Source organism: Herpailurus yagouaroundi, unplaced genomic scaffold, assembly GCF_014898765.1.
Source record: "Herpailurus yagouaroundi ecotype Mexico unplaced genomic scaffold, PumYag 141, whole genome shotgun sequence".
Classification (NCBI taxonomy): Eukaryota; Metazoa; Chordata; class Mammalia; order Carnivora; family Felidae; genus Herpailurus; species Herpailurus yagouaroundi.
In genome coordinates, this window is record NW_024412396.1 from 15,564,466 (window position 1) to 15,588,286 (window position 23,821).

The 23,821-nt window shown below is 35.1% G+C and overlaps 1 protein-coding gene across 7 annotated transcripts in view; it reads left to right on the forward strand.

Annotated features, from left to right (window-relative positions):
• Positions 1 to 23,821, forward strand: part of MIPOL1 (mirror-image polydactyly 1) — a 330,717-nt gene that overhangs the window by 103,095 nt on the left and 203,801 nt on the right. For all 7 annotated transcript variants that reach the window (XR_005790835.1, XM_040476974.1, XM_040476976.1 and 4 more), the window contains 3 exons: positions 5,589 to 5,718; positions 18,853 to 18,886; positions 19,146 to 19,316. Coding sequence is in view for 6 of the 7 variants with exons in the window: in XM_040476974.1 (XP_040332908.1) it covers positions 5,589 to 5,718; positions 18,853 to 18,886; positions 19,146 to 19,316 (335 nt within the window). In the remaining variant the exon portion in view is untranslated. The remainder of the gene's footprint in view (positions 1 to 5,588; positions 5,719 to 18,852; positions 18,887 to 19,145; positions 19,317 to 23,821) is intronic.

Sequence of the window (23,821 nt, forward strand, 5' to 3'; positions counted from 1 at the left end):
GGGGGAGGGGAAGGAAAAAAAAAAAAAAAAAAGAGGTTAGAGTGGGAGAGAGCCAAAGCATAAGAGACTGTTGAGAACTGAGAGCAAACTGAGGGTTGATGGGGGGTGGGAGGGAGGAGAGGGTGGGTGATGGGTATTGAGGAGGGCACCTTTTGGGATGAGCACTGGGTGTTGTATGGAAACCAATTTGACAATAAATTTCATATATAAATAAAAAAAATTAATAAAAATTACTAAAATAACAAACTAAAAAAAGAAAAACAATATAATCATCTTAAGGCCACACTCTACCTTCTTATTTCAACTCTTATATTCTAAATAAGTGTTATTTTTGCAGCTTATTTAGTGTCAGATTTACTTCATTTTTGTGCTTTTTATTGGTGATTTCATTGTTTCAAACAGTCCCTAAGCGTAGTCCTGAAATACAGTGTAGTGTTCCCTGAATATAAGAAGGCTGTGATAATATGTGTGTTAGATAAGTTTTGTTCAGGCAAGAGTTACAGTGCTGTTGACCATTAATTCAGTGTTATTAAATCAACGTACATGTTGAACAAGGTATCTTTAAACACACATAAAACGGGGTTATGTACCAGTTGGTTGACAAAAATATTGGTCAGTTTCAGTTCATTTTTTATCATTATGAGTCCTAATTTTGGTCCTTGTTCACATGCCTTGGTAATGATAAATTTCACCATTTTGGAAGCTATTTTTGTATTCTTATAAAATATTTTTGAGCCTTGTTCTGACATATTACTTACATTTTCCGGAAACACATCTCTCCTTTTGGGTCATGTTTTAAAGATAGACTAGATGTTACCAGAGCAGAATTTAGTCTGTAGTTCATTAATCCCCACTACTGAAGCAAGACCCTTCTGAGTACTCTATACAGTACCTCATGAATCTTGAGGTTTTCCAGTCTGGCCGGTGGGAACAACAAGCCCTGTTCTGGCTTTATGTAGCCTAGGGCACTATTGCCTCTAATCCTCTCAGATGTTCTTTCCCCTGCAGGGAATGGTTTACTCACACTTGTGCACCCAGTACTCAACTGACTTTCTGAGGAAGACCTTCTGCAGTTCTCCAAAATTTTCTTTCTTTGCAGCTGTTTTTTTCTCTAATAGGCTCTCCTGTGAATTCCAGCTGCTTTGGTTTCCCCACACTCTATCTCTGCCTCTCAAATTGTGGAGTCAGCTGGGCTCCTCCTAGATTCTTCCCTTCCTGTACTATCTTCTGGAAATAGTTTCAGTGTAGTAAGCTGGGCCAATCATAGGGCTCAACTCATTCTCCCCCACCCCCGCCTCAGGTTACTGTTTGTTTTTTTCCTTATAGCCTTGAAAGCTGTCACCCCATATATTTGTCCACTTTAAAAAGCTGTTTTAAGTGGAAGCACAAGTCTCTGTTGCTTAAAATTTAATCTTAACATATACTCCCAGAAATTTTATCATACATGCTAACTTTTTTCTACTCTTAATAGTTTTCTTTAAATCAGTTCAATTTTTTAACTAGATAAATACATTATTTAAAAAAATTATTTAAGGGGTGCCTTGGTGGCTCGGTCGGTTGAGCATCTGACTTTGGCTCAGGTCATGATCGCGCAGTCGTGAGTTTGAGCCCCATGTCGGGCTCTGTGCTGACAGCTTGAAGCCTGGAGCCTGCTTCAGATTCTGTGTCTCCCTCTACTCTGCCCCTCTCCCACTCCTGCTCTGTCTCTCTCTCTCTGTCAAAAATAAATAAACATTTAAAAAAATTTTATTTTAAATAAAAAAAATTATTTAAGTTTATTTGTTTATTTTGAGAGAGAAAGCATGAGCAGGGTAGGAGAAGAGAGAGAATCCTAAGTAGGTCCCACACTGTCAGTGCAGAGCTCGACACAGGCCTTGAACTCATGAACCGTGAGACCGTGACTTGAGCTGAAATCAAGAGACTTGGATGCTTGACCAACTGAGCCACCCAGGCACCCTGATAAATATATTACTTTTAATGTAATCTTTCTTATTTAGTTTTAACATCTAAACATAAAAGCTCACCAGTAACTCCACAGTTTTATGAATCTCAGAAAGTATGAACAAACTGTATAACCAGCACCCAGATCAAGAAATCAAGTGTTACCAGTATTCCAGAAGTGTTCCTCATCTTCCCTTTCAGTACTACCTCCAAAAGGTAATCATTTATTTTTGAGAGAGAGAGGAAGACAGAGTGTGAGCAGGGGAGGGGCAGAGAGAGGGAGACAGAGAATCCCAAGTAGTCTCCAGGCTCTGAGCTGTTAGCACAGAGCCTAACATGGGGCTCCAATTCAGGGACCGTGAGATCATGACCCAGGCCCAAGTTGGATGCTTAACCGACTGAGCCACCCAGGTGCCCTCCAAAAGGTAATCATTAGCCTAAGTTTAATAACTAGGTCATTCTTTTGTGTTTTTGAACTTTAAATGAAATAATAGAAAGTTACTTTTCTTTTTTTTAAATTTTTGTTTCATTTATTCAATTTTTGAAAGACAAAAGGAGACTGAGCACGAGCAGAGGTGGGGCAAGAGAGGGAGACATAGGATCCGAAGCAGGCTCCAGACTCTGAGCTGTCAGCACAGAGCCTGATGTGGGGCTCGAACTCACAGGCCGAGAGATCATGACCTGAGCTGAAGTTGGACACTTAACCTACTGAGCCACCCAGGTGCCCCAGAAAGTTACTTTTGTGTGGCATCTGGCTCAACAGTGTGTTTGGGTAACTTAGAGAAATTCAAAATTTAATTAGACGTGAAATTAAATGCCACTAGGAGAAATTATAGGCCTAATGTGCCAGCTCTGTTTTTGTAATATACATTAAAATGATACATAACTTAAAAACATGTTTCACAACCTGTATTTTATATAATATTGTCCTAGAGGGAAATGGTGGTAGGTGAGGCTGGGAAGATAAGCCAGAATTATACTCTGGTTTTCCTTGAATGCCAGGCTGAGAACTTCTTTGCTTTGAAACCTGTGTAGCAGTAGTGAGAAGAGTAACCTGTTTATCATAAGGTTTTAAGATCATACTACTGATAGATTGAGAGATGGCTTTAGTGAGGTCACCTCTTCTATTTTTCTGTTCTCTAAAATTTATTCAGTACATGCTTTAATTCTTTGGTTCTATTATTTTACCCTTTTTGTTATGAATTGAATCCATTTTATTAAGAACGCCGTAGTTCAGGATTTCATTATTTCCTATCTGGACTGTTACACATAATGTAAGATTGGGTCAGGGGACGCATGCAATCCAAACTGCAACTTTCCACTGACCCCTGCATCTTCCTTTGTATGCTTATTAGTAGGAGTTTCCTTCTAAAGTACAGATCTGGAGCCTTGGGTGGTTCATTCAGTTGAATGTCCAACTCTTGATTTCAACTCAGGTCATGGTCCCAGGGTCTTGGGATCAGCCCTGCCTTAGGTTCCATGCTGTGCATGGAGCCTGCTTAGGATTCTCTCCCGCCCCCCCAACCCCATGCCCTCTTTCTCTCATTAATCAATAAATCATGCACAGATATGATCAAATTGTTCCCATTCTAGAGATCCTTTAGTGTAATATCTAAACTCTAGGATGGCACATATATTTACTTCTAGGCAGCTTAAACTTTCAGGGAATGGACCTTTTACATGGGTTATTCGTGTGAATTCTTGCTTCGACTATTCCTGTAGTCTCCTAACTGGTCTCTGCGTCTACACTTGCCCATGTGCAGACTATTTCTGACCTAGAAACCAGAACTCCACTACATAAATGTGATGCTTTTATTTCCCTGGTCCGAACACTCCAGTGGCTACCATCACAGTTTAGATGATATCTAAAATCCTTGCAATGGATTACAAGGCCCAGTGTGATCTTTCAGAACTCTCACTGTCTCTCACTGTGTTCCGGGTACATTGTCCTTGATGCCGTTACTGTAGTACTTTCAGGGCCTTTGTATTACTTTTTCTTCTGCTTAGTCTGCTTTCAAATATATACATATATAGCTTCTCTTCCTTTATTTACATGTGCTGAAATGTCATTTATTTGAAAGGCTCTTTTCTGGCCACCCTTTCTAAATTAGTTTATTCTTTTCCCATCTGCCAAATCACTCTTTTTCTCTCTCACACACCCTTATTTTCCTTCAAAGCCTTTACTACTATCTGTTTCTCTCTCTAAATCTATTTATTTTTGGGCCTTTTTTCTCTCTACTGTCTGTCTGTCTGTCTGTAATAGAATGTATACATCTCCAGAATGGTAATAACTCTTAGACCATTATAGTCATATTACTTAAAATTGGATGGATGACTGTCACAGGAATTTGATAATATTTGATGAAAGATTAAATGAATGTGAGTGAGTGAATGAATGGATGGATGAATGTTTTTCTCTTCCCATAGGGTCACCTTCTTGGACATAGTTTTGACTTTAGCTTTGCCATTATATGTTCCATTTTATATTCTATTATGGGAAAGGTATAGGTGACTTATTCTCAGGGTTTGTTTCTTTTCTACCACTTATAATTTAAATAATACAAAAATAACTCTTGATTATGCATTAATCTATGACAAATGTTAGCAAAAACCAAATGCTTTGTGAACTAAAAGAATATTTCAAACATCTTTTCTAAGTTTATTTTGTGATTTGACTGTAAATAAAATTTGGTTTAGTGACCTAGGTATTTAAGCCCCTTTTTCTCTAACATTGCAGTGATATTTTAAAAGTTAAATAAGATTTCAGGTAGAAATTATGCTTGAGAAATGACAATTTCAGGTAACATCAAAGCTTCCTATATAGTGCTGCACAAATCTAGATGATGCTATTTGTATTATAATCTATATAAATGGTGCTCCCTGGAGATATGCAGTGCTAAAGAGCACAGCTCTGCCCCTGTTTGCTTTTCCTTGGTCCCATTTTCTTTGCTTTGCTTTTCTTCCACTGTGCTAGTGAGGTAAGTATTATCCTGAGTTTGATTATCATTTCCATGCTTGTTTTAATATTTTTACTAATTGTGTTTGTCCATAAATAATAGAGTTGTTTTGCCTTGCACCTCGCAATTTTTGCCACAATTTTATTTTTGAAATGTGTCTCTATGTCCATAGCTAATTGATTTTAAATGTTGTGTCATATTCCATTTTAGTAATTTATTTATCCCTGCTCCTGTTATTGGACATTTGGGTTATTTCTAAGTTTTTGGTATAACATAATGCTACAATAAGCATTTTAATACATGTTTTCTTGTGCTCATGTGCAAGAATTTCTCTAGGCTGCATACCAAAGAGAAGAGTTCCAGGTTATAGGCTAGGCAAATCTTAAACTGTAATAAGTATTGCCAAATTGCTCTTCAGATGGCTGTAGAAATATGTACACCTGTCTGCAGTATACGTGTGAGTTACCTTTATTTCACAAGCTCCCAGTATTTGTTATTGTTTGACCTCTTTAATTTGTGTTTCTACAGGTAGGAAATATATCTCAATTTTACAGTAGCTTTTAAAAATAATGGTTTTTCAAGTGACTAATTGACTTAATTAGTAAAATAAAATTAATTTTGCTTTTTACTTTTGCTAAAAGTGGCATTTTTTATTTTCTGTAATTAATTATGGATTATATATTTTGGTAGCTCTGGTTGAAGAAGTGTATTTTGCACAGAGGGAACGTGATGAAGCTATTATGTCTCGACTGCAGTTAGCCAATGAGGAGAGAGATGAAGCAATTGCACGAGTGAAGCATATGGAAATGTCTCTAAAAGTGTATGTATACATTTGAAACTATTTGTGACTTTTGGAGCATTATAAAATGCATGCATTTTGTGGTAGTACATATTCAGAAAGTTACTGACTCTTTTTTTTTTTAATTTTTTTTTTCAACGTTTTTTATTTATTTTTGGGACAGAGAGAGACAGAGCATGAACGGGGGAGGGGCAGAGAGAGAGGGAGACAAAGAATCGGAAACAGGCTCCAGGCTCCAAGCCACCAGCCCAGAGCCTGACGCGGGGCTCGAACTCACAGACCGCGAGATCATGACCTGGCTGAAGTCGGACGCTTAACCGACTGCGCCACCCAGGCACCCCTGAAAGTTACTGATTCTTATATGGTACACTAGTAAATTCCATATCCCCACAGTCTTTCTGAAACTTTTGACATGCTGTGTAGTAGTTTGCATGTCAGGAATAACAGTCACCAAAAAAAAAAAGAGAGAAGAAGAATGTACTCTGTACAATTACTTTCTTTACTTTCATAGTCTATTGTTGATATCCTTACCTGATCTTCCTTTGTGATGCCTCTTCCCTCTCTTATTATCGCTTTCTTGATTTATTTCAAATGTGTGGGTTTTTTCACTGCTCTCTGCTTAATATGCTCATTCCTATTCTTGACTACTTTTGACTTTATTAGGTGTGTCATAAACTTTAATGACACCTGAAATAAGGTGGAGCCTGAGAATTTACACTTTTTTCCAGTATTTATTTATTTTTATGAGAGAGAGAGAGACAGAAAGAGGGAGAGAGAGAGAGACAGAGAAGCCCAAGCAGGCTCCGCCTTGTCAGGAAAGAGCCCATTGCAGGGCTCAAACTCATAAATCTTGATGTGAGATCATGACCTGAGCTGAAATCAAGAGTTGGATGCTTAACCCATTGAGCCACCCAGGTGCTACTGAGAATCTACATTTTTAACAAGCACCAGGTGACTCTGACATAGGTAAATAATGGACCACACTTAGATAAACAATGTTCTAGAAATAAGTAATTCTCCAATTTTAATGTGACTTCAGTCACTTGGGAAATCTTGTTAAAATGCTCATTCTCATTCAGTAAGTCTGGAGTGGAACTTAAGATTCTGTTTTTCTTCAAGCTCCCTGATAATATAAATGATGCTACTTTAAAGAGTCAGAAGTAGGTAAAGGCCCTAGAGTATCTAGAAATATGTTACTTGTAAGATAGGTACAATGTAGTAATGTAATATTTTATGATGATCCATCAATATACTTATTGAGTGTTTGCTCTGCCCAACACTGTGCTAGACTCCGTGGAGGATTACAGTAAAGTACTAATTAAAACATTGTTCATTAGGGAGACAAAAAGTCATTAAATAATTAACATGACAGTGTTCAAGTTGTGATTAGGTAATGTGGTTTGTTTTTTGTTCAGATTAATCGCTTCATTTTTTTTTTTTTGAAGACTGATAGACACTCCTTAAAAGACATTAAACTCATTGAATAATAGACATAAAGAAACCAAAAAAAAAAAAAATCATCTGAATTCCCCACTGCCTACTCCCAAATAACTATTTTTATTAATAGAGAAACATCATCCCAAACATTTCTCTTTACTTATATAGTTAAACACTATCATCTACAAGAATGAGTGGTTGGTAGTTAAATGGATATATACGTAGTATTAATTTGATAAAAATCAAATCATTCTTTACATTACTATTTTATTTGAGAGGCAATATAATGTAGAGTTTAACAGCACAGATTCCAGATCCAGGCATTTGTATTTGAATCATGGCTTTTTTACTTCCTAGCTGTACAGCAGTGGACAAATTACTCAGAGTCTCTGGACTCGGTTTTTTTGTCAACAAATGGGTAAATATTGCCTATTTTGTATAAGTTCTTATAAGAACTAAATGATTTAGTAAATATTGAAAAGTACCTGACTCATAGCTCGTGCTATGTGTTACTTGAATTTAGGAGTAATAATCAATTGAAGTGAAACTAAAGAAATTTTTGAACTTCATGCAAAGTTTTCTTTTTTTTTTAAATTTTTTTTAAAACGTTTATTTATTTTTGAGAGAGAGAGACAGACAGAGCCTGAGCGGGAGAGAGGCAGAGAGAGAGGGAGACACAGAATCTGAAACAGGCTCCAGGCTCCAAGCTCCAAGCTGTCAGCACAGAGCCTGATATGGGGCTTGAACTCATGAACTGAGAGATTATGACCTGAGCCCAAGTCAGTTGCTTAACCAACTGAGCCACCCAGGTGCCCCAAAGTTTTCTTATAATAAGATATATTAACTCCCCAAAGATCCTTCGGAATGTAAGAAAAGAGACTGAAAAACATTAAGGTATTGGAAGCATCAATTCTTCTTTTCACTTTTTTGAAACATGCAGTGATTAAACAATATCCTTTGACTTTCAGCTATGAAATAAGTTTTAAACTCTTTTTTACTTTGTCTTTATAAATTCTAGTTTTAAAATATTTATGAAAGCTGTATTAGATTCGGTAGCCAAATTTCCTTTTATTTAATTTTGATTTTATATTTAAAAGTATTGAATAATCATTACTACAACTTTTGTGATACATGATGTTTTTACACCTGATTTCTTTATTTTGGGGAATCCCTTGGTAACTGAATTTCACTGTCAGTTTTTTGAGGAAGGGCTAATAAGTACTTTATTCTTAGATTCAGTATGCTTCAGACTGGCTTTGTGTTACCCTTATATTCAAATTGGTTCTGAATAAAATTATTGGGTTAATTTTTTTTTTTTTGACTCTATGCAATGTACAAAAGTCCATCTTGTGACACTAGTTTGTCTAAAAAGAAGTCAGGTCACAGGTGTTTTTTCCTCACTTATTTTTGGCTTGTGTTTTTGTTTTGTTTGTTGTTTTTTCCTGCCTGGATACCTAAAGGATTCTTTGTTCTTGAAGTAGAACTTAATCATGATGTTTGTGTTGATTGTTCTTTAATAACGTTTTGGAGACCCACAGCATGCCTCTCTAGGAACTATTTGATTCATCTTTTAGTTCATGGAAATTTTAGATTTGTGAATTTTGTATTCTATTTGTTAGGTTGTTTTAGAAACTATAGTTATTCTTGTAATGGGGCATTTTTGTCTTTATGTATTATCTGTTCAATAATTATTTGTATCCCTCTTTTTTTCTCTGTATTCACTGTGATAATCTCACAATTTTTCTTTATATTAGTAGTTCCAATTGTCACTATTCCTATCCCTGTGTTTTATAGTTCATTTATTAAATTTTTACTTATTTGTTTGTTTGGTTATGGTTCTCAGTACGTTTCCTTAAGTTTTCAACTTCCCTTTTCATTCACTTTATGTTTTGGCATTTTCTCCATGAACTTTATTTTATCGAATTCATGTTCTTATATTCTTTTAAAATACCAACCATTGGAGGTTCCTGGTGGCTCTGTTGGTTAAGCATCCCGCTCTTGATTTTGGCTCAGGTCTTGATCTCATGGTCATGGGATCAAGCCTTATGTCAGACCCTGCTGAGCCTGGAGCCTGCTTGAGATTTTTGTCTCCCTCTCCCTCTGCCCCTCCCCACCTATCAAAATAAACATTTAAAAATAAATAAATAAATAATAAAATACCAACCATTGGCAGGAAGATTTTCTTTCTCTTGGTTTATGTTATTTTTTATATTATGATTTTTTTTAATTTCATTTATTCGTTTTGAGAGAGAGTATGAGTGGGGGTGGGGCAGAGAGAGAGAGAGGGAGGGAAAGAATCCCAAGCAGGCTCCACACTCTCTGTGTAGAGCTCGATCTCATGAACCGTGAGATCATGACGTGAGCAGAGATCAAGAGTTAGACACTAAGCCACCTGAGTTACCCTGGTGCCTGTTACGATCCTTTTTTTCTTATGGATTTGTAGTGTATATTTATAATTGCCATGTCATTTCTCTTCATCTTGCTCATGTATAAATTGTCAAGAACTTTTCTTTGTTCTGATATAGTGCAAGTGAATTTTCCTTCATAAACATTTCACATTGTTTGAAATCTATTTGTCTTCTTCTCAGAGCTACAGTTTCTTGGCAAGGTACTGCTTTTTGGCCACCTGTCTATATAGCCCTCTGGCAACGTGGTAGGCGGAATAGAGATTGGGAAGATCTCCCTGGGGATGTATACCCTTTTATTGGAGGTTCTGTCCTCTGCTTATGGGATTTTGTTTGGTGTGTTGCAGTATACCAAGGGTTCATTCTGCCTGGTTTTGTGTAAATCCTAATTCCATGGAGTATTACTTTGAAGCTTTTATTTGTTTTACCAGTGTAGTAGAAAATGGCAGCCCTTGTGCTTCTTGCTTCCTTTGTAAAGATTCTTCAGTAACACAGGCTTCTATTCAGGAAGGATTTTACTTTTCTCTGGGTTGTCTAATCAACTTATTGTTCTCTTAGGTTATTTCCAAGTTGTGTATTAGTGGAAGTCTCAGGATTTGGTGAGCTCACTCCTTTTCTCCATACCTGTTTTTATGTGTAAAAGGAAAAGTTAGGTGAACTTGACCAAAATCATCATTTCTCTACCCTGCTTTAAAAAATTACTTTGTGATAGTCCCTGGGTGGTTCCGTCTGTTAAGCATCTGGCTCTTGATTTCAGCTCAGGTCATGATCTCATGGTTCATGAGATTGAGCCACACAATGGGCTCTGCGCTGACATCATGGAGCCTGCTTGGGATTCTCTCTCTTTCTGTCTCTAAAAATAAATAAACTTTAAAATAAAATCTTAAAAAATTACTATGTGATGTCCTACTTTCTTTACTGTTTGATTAATTTTTTTTTCTGTTCATGTGGTTATATGATGGGATAAACAGATGTCTGTTCAGATTTCACTACACTAACTTTACTGATCTTCTTTTTTATCTTATCCCAACAGACCTCTTATTTTAGAGTACTTTTTTAAAAATTTTTTCTCAATGTTTATTTATTTTTGAGAGACACAGAAAGACAGTGTGCAAGTGGGAGAGGGGCTGAGAGAGGGAGATAGAATCCGAAGCAGGCTCCAGGCTCAGAGCTGTCAGCACAGAGGCTGATATGGGGCTTGAACTCCAAAACCATTTGATCGTGACCTGAGCTGAAGTTGGATGCTTAACCAACTGAGCCACCCAGGTGCCTCTAGAATACTTTTTAGATTTATAGAAAAGTTGCAGAGATAGAACAGGGAGTTTCCATTAACCAACTTCCAGTTTCCTTTATTGTTAACAGCTTACATTATTATGGTACATATGTCACAGGGGAGAAAGCAACATTGTTACATAATTAGTAACTAAACTCCACACTTTATTTAGATTTTACTAATTTTTCTCATGTCCTTTTTATGTTCCAAGTTCCCATCCAAGATCCCATATACATTTAGTTGGTATGACTCCTTTGCCTACTCTAATCACATTTCCTCAGACTTCCCTTGTTTTGTTTTTAATGATTTGACAGTTTTCAGGACTATTGTTCAGGCATTTTATAGAATGTTACTCAGTTTGGGTTTTCTTAATTTTTTCTCATGATTAGACTAAAGTATTGTCTTTTGGGGGGACAAAGAGTACAAGACTGAAGTGCCATTCTCATCATATTATTTCAAAATTATGCTATCAACATGACTTAACACCAGTTATGTTAATCTTGATCACCTAGTGTAGGTAGTGTTTGCCATGTTTCTCCACTATAAAGTTACTTACCAACATTCTTCTTTCATATTCTTTGAAGCAGATTACTGAAGTGTGGCCCATACTCAGGTGGTTATAAGAGATGTGGGCTGAGAGGTTAATTGAGCTCTACTTTATTTAGGGATACTATCTACATAAATTATTTGTAATTTTTCAGTACAGGAGATTTATCTCTTCCCCCTCATCTATTTATTTGTTTGTTTATGTTAGTATAGACTCATTGATACTTCTTTAATACTTTGGGTTATAATCTAATACTGTGTTGTTTAAAGTATTCCAGCTTGGCCATTGGCAACTCTTCCAGTTGGCCTCTATATCCCTTTGACATGTCCCCATCCTTTTGATTTTTAAACACTTTTCCTAATCTCTGGCACCTCAAGATGCCTCTCGGTTATGTCTTCTAGAGATGTATAGGGATGTGCCCCATCCCTAGAATTAGCCATTCTTCCGAGGGGCCTTATTCCTTTTATTGGAAAATGGTATTAGAAACCAAGATCTGGATGCTGGGTGTGCTCATTGTTATAGGGTCTGACTACTTCTAGGCCCAGTAAACAGAAAGAGCTAGGATATATATGCATGTATACTAACTGATATATATACACATATCTGAAATTATTTATGTATCCATCTGTATCTTTATTAAGCTAAATCTGAATTCATACTGACTTCTCTTATTCTAATCCAGTACCACATAGTTCACTCTGGCTTTCTCCTTTTTCTTATGTGTAATTTCCTCTCCAACAATAGGAAACCTGGTTTCCATCCTCCACTCTCCATTTCCTTATTTGTTCTACCCCTGTATATGTTGTAACTCTTTCAGTATCATTAACCCATACCCCTATGAGAAACAACCTTACCTACCAGAGGGCACTGTTTATGTATAGTTCCTTTAGCCTTTAATCTGACAGGTTTCAGTCAAAGTACCAAGTTACTTGGGTTGGCTCTTCTTTTTTCCCCTCTACACCCTTAGGTGAGGTTATGTAATATAGTCAGGCTTTTTTTCATAGTCTGCATACTATGCTAGGATCTTCTTACATCCTGGTGATTTTTTTTTCTAATTACTGGCAATTTTGAATTACATTGCTATTAGCATTTGCATACAGGTTTTGTGTGGACATATGCTTTCAAACTAGTTGGTCAAACCTAGTAATGTAATTGCTGGAGCAGATGTTAAATCTTTATTAACTTTAGAAGAAACTTCCAAGCTCTCTTCCAGGGTGGCTGTGCTATACCATTTTGCATTCCCATCAGCAGTGAATGTTTCGTTGTTATCTTAATGTTGTATTTAGCAAAACATAATTTTTAAATTGTGATGAAATTCAATTTATTGATTTTTTTTTTTTTCCTTTCATGGATTGTACTTTTGGTATTGAACATAAAACTCATTGCCCTATATAAGGTCACACAGCTTTTTTGAGATCCTTTGTTTTCTTCTAGAAGCTATAAATTTCATGTTTTACATTTAGATCTGTGATTTATTTTAAGTTAATTTTTGTGTGAGAGATGTGGTACTTGTGGAGGTGTTTAGTTTTTCTTGTTGTTGTTTTTTGGGGTTTTTTTTTTTTTTTTTTTTTTTTTTGGTGTATGGACATTCATTTTTCCAGCACCATTTGTTGAAAATGCCATCATTTCTGAAATTTTCTTGGCACTTTGTCAAAAACTCAGTTTACTCTATTAGTGTGGGTTAATTTCTGGACTTTATTTTCTCTTCCATTGATTTAAGCAATCTATCCCTTTGCCAATACCACATAGTCTTTATTATTGAATCTTTATAGTGTCTGAAATCAGATAATATTAACCTTCTAATTTTGCTCTTTTATTACAGAATTGTTTGTTGGCTATTCTAGTACCTTTGTTTTTCCATTTGCCTTTTATTTATTTATTTTTTTTATTTTTAAAAAAAAATTTTTTTTTCAACGTTTATTTATTTTTGGGATAGAGAGAGACAGAGCATGAACGGGGGAGGGGCAGAGAGAGAGGAAGACACAGAATGGGAAACAGGCTCCAGGCTCTGAGCCATCAGCCCAGAGCCCGACGCGGGGCTCGAACTCACGGACCGCGAGATCGTGACCTGGCTGAAGTCGGACGCTTAACCGACTGCGCCACCCAGGCGCCCCTCCATTTGCCTTTTAAAATCAGTTTGTTTATATCTATAAAAACACTTGCAGGACCAAATGTTTTTACACACAACTTTTCAAAGTAGATACCTTTCTTATTTCAGTAATACTCTTGTAATAACTTCAGAACTCTTTGGGGATTTGCAAGTACTATTTCATTCAGCTTATCAACTGCTGCACAGTGCTGTATTTACTTGTAATTCGTAACTGTAGATCTTATTATGTAGGTTAATTACCAATTTTATTGATGAAATTTCTAAATTTCTAAATAGATTTTGTTTTTTTTCAAAAATGAAAATCATACCCCAAAGGTAACAAATCAGTTTTTTATATACAACGTCACAATTCCTCAAGGTAGGTGATGTTTGTGCTTTATAGGTGAAAAAATTCTGACTGGTTGATGACTTGCCCAAAGAGTCAAAGTCAGTTACACATTGTAGGACTTGTCTATCTCAGATTTACACAGGCAACTCAAACTTAGCATATCTCAAATGGAATTTTATTCGTTTTTAAAACCTTATTCTCCCTTAATCCCCTGCCCTGACCAGTGGCACAAACATCTGCCCACATATCTAAATCAAAACTTCTTCCTCCGAGCCTCTGTTAATTTGGTCTCTTAGTTTTGTTCATTTTCTCTCTTTAATTTATGGATCTCAGTTGAGCCTATTTTTCTTCCCTATGTTTTTTTTTTTTACCTTTCATTGTCTACTTTAATTTGTATATATATTTTTATTATAATACATTGAAATTAGGATTCCTTGAGGCAGAGCCTTTTTCACTTTATTCTTTGTAGCATTTGTATTAGAAGGCAAAAAGGAAAACACTCAATCCCAAGCCTTTTCTTTTAATTATTTAGTCCATTCAGTAAATATTTATTGAATATGTACTATGTGTCAGGTTGCTCAGAACACAGCATTATGGTTCTAGTTTAGTTGAGAAGATAGACATTAAATAAATAACTTCATAAATACTTAAAATATTAATTGGTATGAATAATTGTTGGTTCTTAGGCACAGTTTGTAGTGAGCTCTTACAGTATCATAGTCCAAGAAAAATCATACATAAGAAGGAAGTACAACAACAAAAGAATATATGTCAGCATAGTTTTAAGTGTCACTGTGGATGTTCCTTTCTACTCAATTGAGGGCTGTAGTTCTGAACTTTAAAACGTGCCTTTTATTTATTTTATTTTATTTTTTAATGTTTATTTATTTTTGAGAGAGGAGGGAGAGAGTAAGAGACAGAAAGGGGCAGAGAGATAGGGGGACCCAGAAGCAGGCTCCAGGCTCTGAGCTGTCAGCACAGAGCCTGATGCAGGGTGAACTCATGAGCTGTGAGATCATGACCTGAGCTGAGGACAGATGCTCAACCGATTGAGCCACCCAGGCATCCCTCAATAGTGCATTTTAGATGGAATCCTTATTAAGGTAGAATCAATTTATAATTGAGCTTTGCTTGACTGAAAGACATATTTGGAGGCAGTGAGTTATAGGTTGAAATAATATACATTATTTCACATCTCTTTTTGTTTTAACTCCTTATTTCTTGCTTCCTGTAGTCTTCAAATTCCTTGTCTTTTCTCTTTCATCTTTGCCAGTTTTGATCTACTTCTATCTTTCTGTGATGTCTGTCTTGGCTTATATTCTGCCACTTCTGCTTTCCCCTGCCCTGAATCTTCAGTGTTTTTTTCTTTTTCACTTTTATCCAAAACTAGGAAAAAAGTAAAAAGGATTCAAGTTAAAATGACTAAAATTTACATACTAATATAGACATGTTTGTGTATGTATATTCCAACTTTTGAGATCATGATATTGTGTTCAGTCTCTTCAGGGTATTTTTTTTTTTAACATATTAAGGTGGCCCTGGGTAAAAATGGGAGAGAATAAAAACAAATTCTGAGGTTTTTGATTAGCTGATCACTAGTTCTTTTTATCATTTGAGGTTAAAGTTTAGCTGCTTCCCACTGAACAAGGTGAATGACTATAGGTTCAGAAGACATGATATTGACTGATCTAGGGATAAATCAAGAAATGTGACATTTCATGTAGGGGTCTTTTTACTTAGAGTGCAAGGGTGTCAGTCAGAATATGCACTATATAGGAAATCAATTGAAACTTGAGCCCATGGACATTTACTTCAGCAAAATTCTTACTAATTATCATGACTATGTCTAGTTAGACTGTTGTAAGCATAATTTAGTTTCCAAAAGGTTGAGATTCTTTTGTATAATTGTAAATCTCCTGTTAATGATAAATAATTTATAGTTTGTTAGCTGTATTTTATATAAAATCAACTATTACTTTAAGTCTTTATTAAACCAGTAAAGCTTTATGTTATATATACTGCTAGTAAACCTTAAACCTCTGACAAGTAATTTTATATAGAAAATAGAAAGCCTGGTTTACCTGTTTCAAATGGTCTTCTTTTTTCTAAAAGGTAATTTTAGTAGTTTTCTAAAAGGTAGTCTAATATTTATGTTTTCTTAAGTAATACAGTAAGTGATATGAGACTGAATTTTATTTTCTGAAATCCATTCTTTTTGGTGGTTAGTTTTCAAATGGATATTGAATGATCCAGCTGAGAAAAATATGTCATAGTTGGCACTTACAGTTTTAACATCAAAGGTCTGGTCTCATTTTTCAGTGCTCTACATCAGGGATGAGCAAAGTAAGGACCTATGGTGCACATCCATCCTTTCAGTTGGTTTTGTAAATAAAGTTTTATTGGAGCACAGCCACACCTGTTCATTTACATATTATCTTTGGATGCTTTGTCTACATAGGTAGCATTTAGTAGCTGCAGCACAGAACATGCAGCAAAATCTAAAATACCATATGACTCTTTACAGAAAGTTTGCAGATCTCTGCTGTAAGTAATCTAGTTGAGATTAAATTTTGATGTAGTTAATCTTTGATATCTGTGACAAGTACTTCCTGAAACTTTTAAAGAAATACAAACAGAGAAATATAAATATTAGCCTTTTCACTTTCCAGCCTCATGTTTATATTGAAAGTTACTTGTCTGTATGTTATTTTTCAAATCACAAATTAACCCTTTGCTCATTTTTGTTAAAGTTTTAGTTTTCTCTCTTAGTGGTCTCTTTAGTGACTGTTTATCACTGTACTTACAAAGGATAATCATAGAGCAAAATTGAGGATAATTAAAGGATAATAATAAAGCAAAATTGAGATCCAAATAAATGCTAAGTGGTTGACTAAGCCTCATGCCCTGCGTGTCAGACCTGGCGCACTTAAACCAAAACATGATTCAGATTCGCTCATCAGCAAAATGATAAATTACTATACATTATGTACTTCTAAGGGCAGTCACACACATTACTTATAGTTGTAATGCTAAATTAATGTGGAAAGGACTTGGTATAGCCTTTGATCAGAAAATTTTATTTTTAAAAAATTTTAATTAACAAGGAAATTTAATATTCGACTAAATACAACTATCTTAACCGTATCCTCTAGAAAGATGTTAATTTAAAACATTCAGACTCTTCATTTGTCTCTCTTTAAAGTAATAATTTTCAGTGCCTGAAAAAAAAGCTTACAGGTATCACATAGACATTCCATACACTTTGTTGTGTTAATTATTTTGAACATACAAGTTAGGTAACCTGCCTACACTGTTGTTTTCTTCCTAATCATATGTAGTTCTTTGGAACAAAAGAAGGGTATTTATAACCTTGGGATCTAAATTTTGTTTTTTTGCAAGAGCTTCCAGTAATCTAGTAATATAAATGTTTAATTTTCACGTATCTTTTCACATTTTAAAATTTGAGTTTAATAAATTAATTAGGAAATTTATAAAGATTTAAGTTGAATCTTCTTTGAAAACTGCTATAAATAGCACTTAGCCTGATTTCATCTAAAAAAAACAATATTAAGGTAAATATTTCTCACTACATATGGTTTCCTTAAAAATGATACTTAGCCAACCAATAACTGATGGTTAAATGCCTTTCTGATACTTTGACATGATCATAAAAAAGTGTAAGAATTTTGTTACCTTACACTTTTTACTATGTTCTTTAATTGAGTAAAAAAGAAATTATTGTCTTCAGAGTTTATGTAGAACCAGCTTTTATGAAGCAGGATATTTGAAAACTGTTGAGTTATTTTGGGAGAAAAAAAATAAAAGGTGAAAGTATTTGTCTTTACTGAAATGTGAATCCAAGTGGACATGACTACTTTGAGACCCATTAACTGTATATAATTCAAAATTACTATACCATACCATCCTTTTAAATTATACTATTTAAATGTGTGTAGAAATAGTTTTTTGATATATGTTTATTTTTTTCCTGTAAAAAATACAATGTTCTAAATATCTCTCCATGAATGTAGCAGTTTCATTGAACTCTGAAGTTTGGGACAATTTTGTAATAAATTTGTTAAGTTTCTGTACTATCTTTTCCAAGTATGCTTTTCTTTGGTGGTAAATGTTAAATCATAGGAGCCCAGAAATAGGGGAGGGAGGATATGAAAAAACAGGAACTTCTATATCTAAACTTTTTAATACAATTTTAAAATAATTGAGCCATTTCTAAAATCTACATCATTTTACTAATACTTATTACCAATTTTCGTTAATTTACCCAATTTAATGGTTGCCTAAATTATATTATAGACATTTTCTAAAACATGTCATTTAGAGCTCTTTCTTTGCCTTTCCTGCATTTGTTCAGTTTATTAACATCAAAAAACATTTCAGGAAGCACTGTGACTCTTCTAATACAAAACACATTTATGAGAGGAACCAATTTACTTTCTTAGTCTTTAAATTCAGTAATTCTATATATGTAATGAAAAAGAGAAAATAACATTAGTCATCTAAAACTGTGGTCCAGTTTTGGTCAGCCTTTCTATATATTTGTTTCAACAAATAGGTAGCACAAGAGATTTTCAGGTCAAATTTAGTGGCAATTATTTGTCTTTGCTTTTTTGGGAACATAGTTAAACTTTGCAATAAAAATACTTGCCTTGCTTTATTTGTGAGGAAGTCCAAAAAACAGAGGAAATACAATTTTTGGTAAGAATTGAAAGTCCAGGAATAAATATAATGATGAGAAGTAGTGCTTCTATCACTAGGGAACTTTCCTCATCTAAGCACATATGAACAATTGATCCTTGTAGTCATATATAGCAGTAAACATTAATAACTTAACAGTCTGAAGTCAGCGCAGAAGATATGGAGCATTATTGAAAGATGGAGTCGAGCAGGTGGCACTTTAATATGTTCAGTGTCATGGTTGACTCTAAAGACTAGTCGAATGAAATTACTTGAGGTTCTAAAGATTTAAAAAGCGAACTCATTTTGCTGCACTAAGGAAATGCTACTGATCAGGCTTTCTGTGTCCCTTTTTTCTAGGCTAGAAAATATTAACCCTGAAGAAAATGACATGGTAAGCCATTCTCTGAGGAGATTTCTTGATGTCAGTCTTATATCTTAGAGGCTTAAGTTCAATTGAGTGGGTTTCAAGAACTAAGATGTGGGAAAAAGAAGAATTGACACACTAATAATGTACATCTTTGCTGCAATATGAAAATTCAATAACTTCACTCAGTCAATTTACAATTCACATGTGCCTATTAATTAAAACCCTATATTAAATAAAATATATTAAAACTTCATGTCTGACTAACATATAATGGTGTTGGTAGACATTACAGGAATTACTGAACAGAATAAACAATGCAGACACAGGGATAGCTATTCAGAAGAATGGAGCTGTAATTGTGGATAGAATCTACAAGACCAAGGAATGTAAAAAGAGAATAACAGCAGAAGAAATGAATGCAGTGATAGAAGAACGGGATGCTGCTTTGTCTCAGGTAACTGCATATATCTGTAAAAGCATTTTCCCCTCCCTCTTTACCATTAAAAAGCAACATTTCCCCACATATTCTTAATTCAAATTATTTTTTAGCACATAATTAGTACCGTGATGATTAGATATGTTAAAATAGTCACAAATTTTGTTCCACAATTCTCCGAGTACATGCATCCACGTTTCTTAATAAGATTGCCACAAAATTTTAGTTATATTCCAAAAAAAAAAAAGAATTTAGTTACATTCTTTAATGTAATCACTTTTATATGAGACTTCTTACTTGAGTCGCAGTTTTGTGAGGGCTGAGATTATGTCTTTATTACTGTTTTATTCCCAGTGCCTAATTCAGTGCCTTTTAGTAAACATTGATAAATGAATCAAATTATTAGTGTATTCTTTTCTGAACATGACTTATACCTTCCTGCTCTAACGAAACCTGATTACCTCCCTGAGGATACTGCTTCTACTGCAGTCCTCTCCAGTAGTGATTGTATTCCCTCCCACAGCAGTTATACCAGTGTGCTTGGAGGCTTGTTCCCCATTAGTGTTCACTGTTCCTTTTTCATCTCTAAACACCTCTAGCTTTGAAACTCATGCATCAGATTGTACCACCCAGTAGGCACTCCTGTTGCAGTAATTTACACATGCCTGTGTTGCTTCCCTCATTTCTTGAATGTCTTAGGATCTGTTTCAATGTCTTTTCTTCAGCCCACTCCTGTCTTAATTCTTGGTGATTTAAATGTCTTTGCAGATGATCCTTTCGCTGTTCTGGCCTCTCATCTTCTTGGATTTGTCTCCTCTCTTCATCATGTATTCTGCTCTATTTCTGTCATACTGACCACCACTTACTACCTGTGCAGCTCCCTTAGTCTACAACCCTGACTCTAGCAGATTTTCAGCTCCACTGGCACCTGTTTCTGTTGACTTGACCACTTATTCTCCTGTCCTTCAAGCCTCTCATGTTTCCACTTCCCAGGTCATCTAGCTTAAATTCCACAGCTCACCTAATTATCACCAATTTGCTTATAAGATAACCCCAGTTCCTTTGGTTCATTGTCCTCACCAAACAAAGCCTAAGCCTTAAAAAATTTAACTTTCTCCCTGTTCTACACTGTCATAGTTTTATATGGCAGGAGAATGTCACACAGATTTGCCTTAATCCTTAAATTCATAACCTTTGTCTTTAAGTAGGCCCTTGGTGTTGCCTCGCATTTTTCTTGCCTTTTGGTGGTCCATTCACTCTCCACTGTAAAGGACTTTTTTACCTCCTTTCTTTCTCCTCAGATATCCAACCTCACCTTTCCAATATAAAAAGGAACTTCTGCTTGTCTCCACCATTTCATCCACCAGCCTACCTGCATTTGTTCCCATATACTCTGCCTTTTATTTCTTAGTACCTACCCCTGTTTCAGGATAACCTATTTCTATACTAGTTCTCATCTTTTCTTGCTTGCTTAAGGTTATCACTTAATCAATTGGCCCTTTTGTCTCCTACTTCATAAAATGTTTCCTATCAATTAATTTCTATCATTATCTAAAATGCTTTACTATCTTCCATGGAGGCTAGGTGGAAGTTTTGATAAGTCTTGATCTACTTGTGGTTCAGCTCTGTGCTTTTGGTGAGGTTTCCGAAACAGAGCCGAGTATTCAGTGGACCCTACTCTTGGTGAATCACATATTCTAGTATTTATCTCTTCACATTGTGAGACTGTGGAAAACTCCATTATGGTTTTCAGAGGTTTTAGAGCCTTAACTTTTTAATTTCAAGCCCTGTACAGGTTTGGGATTTATCAAGTGATTTGAGGTAGAAACAAGTCTCAAATCTCCAATTTTGTCACTTCTGCCCTGCACAACTACCAAAAGCTTAGATGAATTCTCTGTCCTCCAACAGAAGCCCTCTTTGTAATCAGAGCCTGACTTCCCAGTCCCTTGCCCAGGTCTGGAATCTTTAAAACTCAGGGCAAAAAATGACTGCAGATCTTCAAATCGCCCTTTTTCAGAATCTTAGCCAGTCAACTCATTGTTGTAGCAGCAGCCTTCTCATGTCTTTAAGCTGGGTTTTTCAATTTAATCTGGCTTTTCCTGTTTGGGGCTGGCACATTGTTCAGTCACAAAGGATTTCATTCTATGTAGATGTAGAGACCTGACATTTATCTTCACATTAGATTTGGAAAAAGTCCTTAAACTTTTTAAATGAGCAACTGTTTTTACCATTTTGTGTCCTACCAACTGTATGCAATCTTGAATCATTCAAGATTGTTGAGAGAAGCCAAAACTGTTTATAGTGCTTAGAAACAATTATAGCGTGAATTCAAACATTTGATTTATTTTTTATCATTTATTTTCTTAACTAAAAACATACACATAGAGCATAATTAAATGTGGACTGCCAACCATTCCTTCATGATACATAAAGATAAATCAACCTTTGGCAATATTTACCAATATGTTCTTTATTTATAAATATATATTATCCATCATTGCAATATATTTATTATTTGTCTACTGCATGTATTTATTACGTTTTATGAAGAACGACTTGTTTTTTTTTTTTAATTCTTTTAATTTGCATAGTTTTCCGGCTTTCTGGACCAAATAGTATTCATTTTAGTTTTTATGTCATAATCATTATAAAAATGAACTTTTGAACTACTATTCTAGTTCTGAATGGAAACTTTTTTCCTTAATTTTTTAAAGTAAACTTTTTATTTTGGCATAGTTTTAAATTTGCAGGAATGTTTCTAGGTTAGCGCAGTATAAGGGTGCACCTGGGTGGCTTAGGTGGTTAAGTATTCAACTCTTGATTTCAGCTCGGGTCATGATTTCACGGCTTGTGCGTTTGAGCCCCGTGTCTGGCTCTGACACACTGACAGCATGGAGCCTGCTTGGGATTCTCCTTCTCCTTCTCTCTCTGCCCCTCCCCTGCTTCCTCCCTCTCCCTCTCCCTCTCTCCCTCCCTCAAAATAAATTTAAAAAAAAATTTTTTTAATTAAAAAAGATATTACAGTATAGAGTTCCCATATATCTTTCACCAGTTTTGGTTTTGCCCTGCTTTTGCCATTGCTCATTACTGTGGTAAGTTTATCAAAATTAAGAAACCCACATTGGTAGATTACTATGAACCCCAGACATTATTCAGATTTTATCAGGTTTTCATTAAAGCCCTTCTGTTCCAAGATTCAATCCAGGATACCACATTGCATTTAGTTGTCACATCTCTCCAGTCTCCTCTGGTCTATAACAGCTTATTATTCCTTTTTTTTTTTTTTTTTTTTTTTTTTAAAGACCTTGACAGTTTTGAGAATACTAGCCAGATACTTTGTGGAATGTCTCTGAATTTAGGTTTGTCTGATGTTTTCCTTATGATTAGACTGAGATTTTGAGTTTTTGGAAAGAATTCCACCAAAATTAGACCTTAATTTTAGAGTTGTTATTTAGCATCAACTGTTTTCTGATTATACAATATCTTCTCTGAAGTCCCAGGATTACCTTAGTCCCATTCTATGTAGCTATTGGAGACCTTCAGATTTAGTGAGAATTTCTTGATTTTGATACAGTTTAACTTAACTTTGTTTTTCAAATCAACTTAAAATCATTTATTTACTTGAACTGGCCTTATTAAAATCTTATCTTTTTCAGATGAATACTAATATTCTTATTTACTCAAATTCTTTTCCCACAACTTTTCTATCTCAGGCTGAAAACTGAGAGCCTTAAGATCTTTTATAGGATCAATTAAAATTTTTTAAATTAGCATTTGTTTGATTAAGGAATTGACTTACCAAACAGTCTTTCATTCTTTCTAATCATTTTTTGGTCCCTTAATGCTCATATAGTTTATTTAAATTACTGAAATACCTGAAATTAAGGGATAAAGCAAGAAACTTCCAATTCTTCACTAGCTTTTCTAGAATCTTAAATTTCCTACCTCTCTAGAAGCTCTCTAGTTAAGCTACCCACTAAATTAAGGAATCTTATATATGACTAATTTTCATTTTAGCTTGTTATTCATTTCCTCTTAATGTCTTACTATTGGTACTCCTATTGGCCGCAAGCATTTGACTCAAATATTTTTGAGTATCTATATGACCATTTATGTCCAAAATCATACAGGCCAGTCTTTGAGGCACAGTTGGATCCAGGCCAAACACCAATAAGTAACAGAGGAATAGAACTGGCCAGGATTGGCAGTTCGGTAACTTTGAGGCCTGGCCTTATTACAAGCTACAGTCATTCAAATAACCATTTGTATTAGTTTGGGTTCCCCAGAAAAACAGAACCAACAGGATATATATAAAGAAATTTACTATAAGGAATTATTTGCTTAGGCAATTGTGGAGGTTGAGAAGTTCAAGATTTTCAGTCAGCAAGCTAGATACCCAGGAGAACCAGTGGTGTAGTTCCAGTCTGAGTCTGAAGGCCTGAGAACCAGGAGAACCAATGATGTAAGTTCTAGTCCAAGTCCAAGTCTAAAAGCAAGAGAAGACCAATATCCTAGTTTAAAGA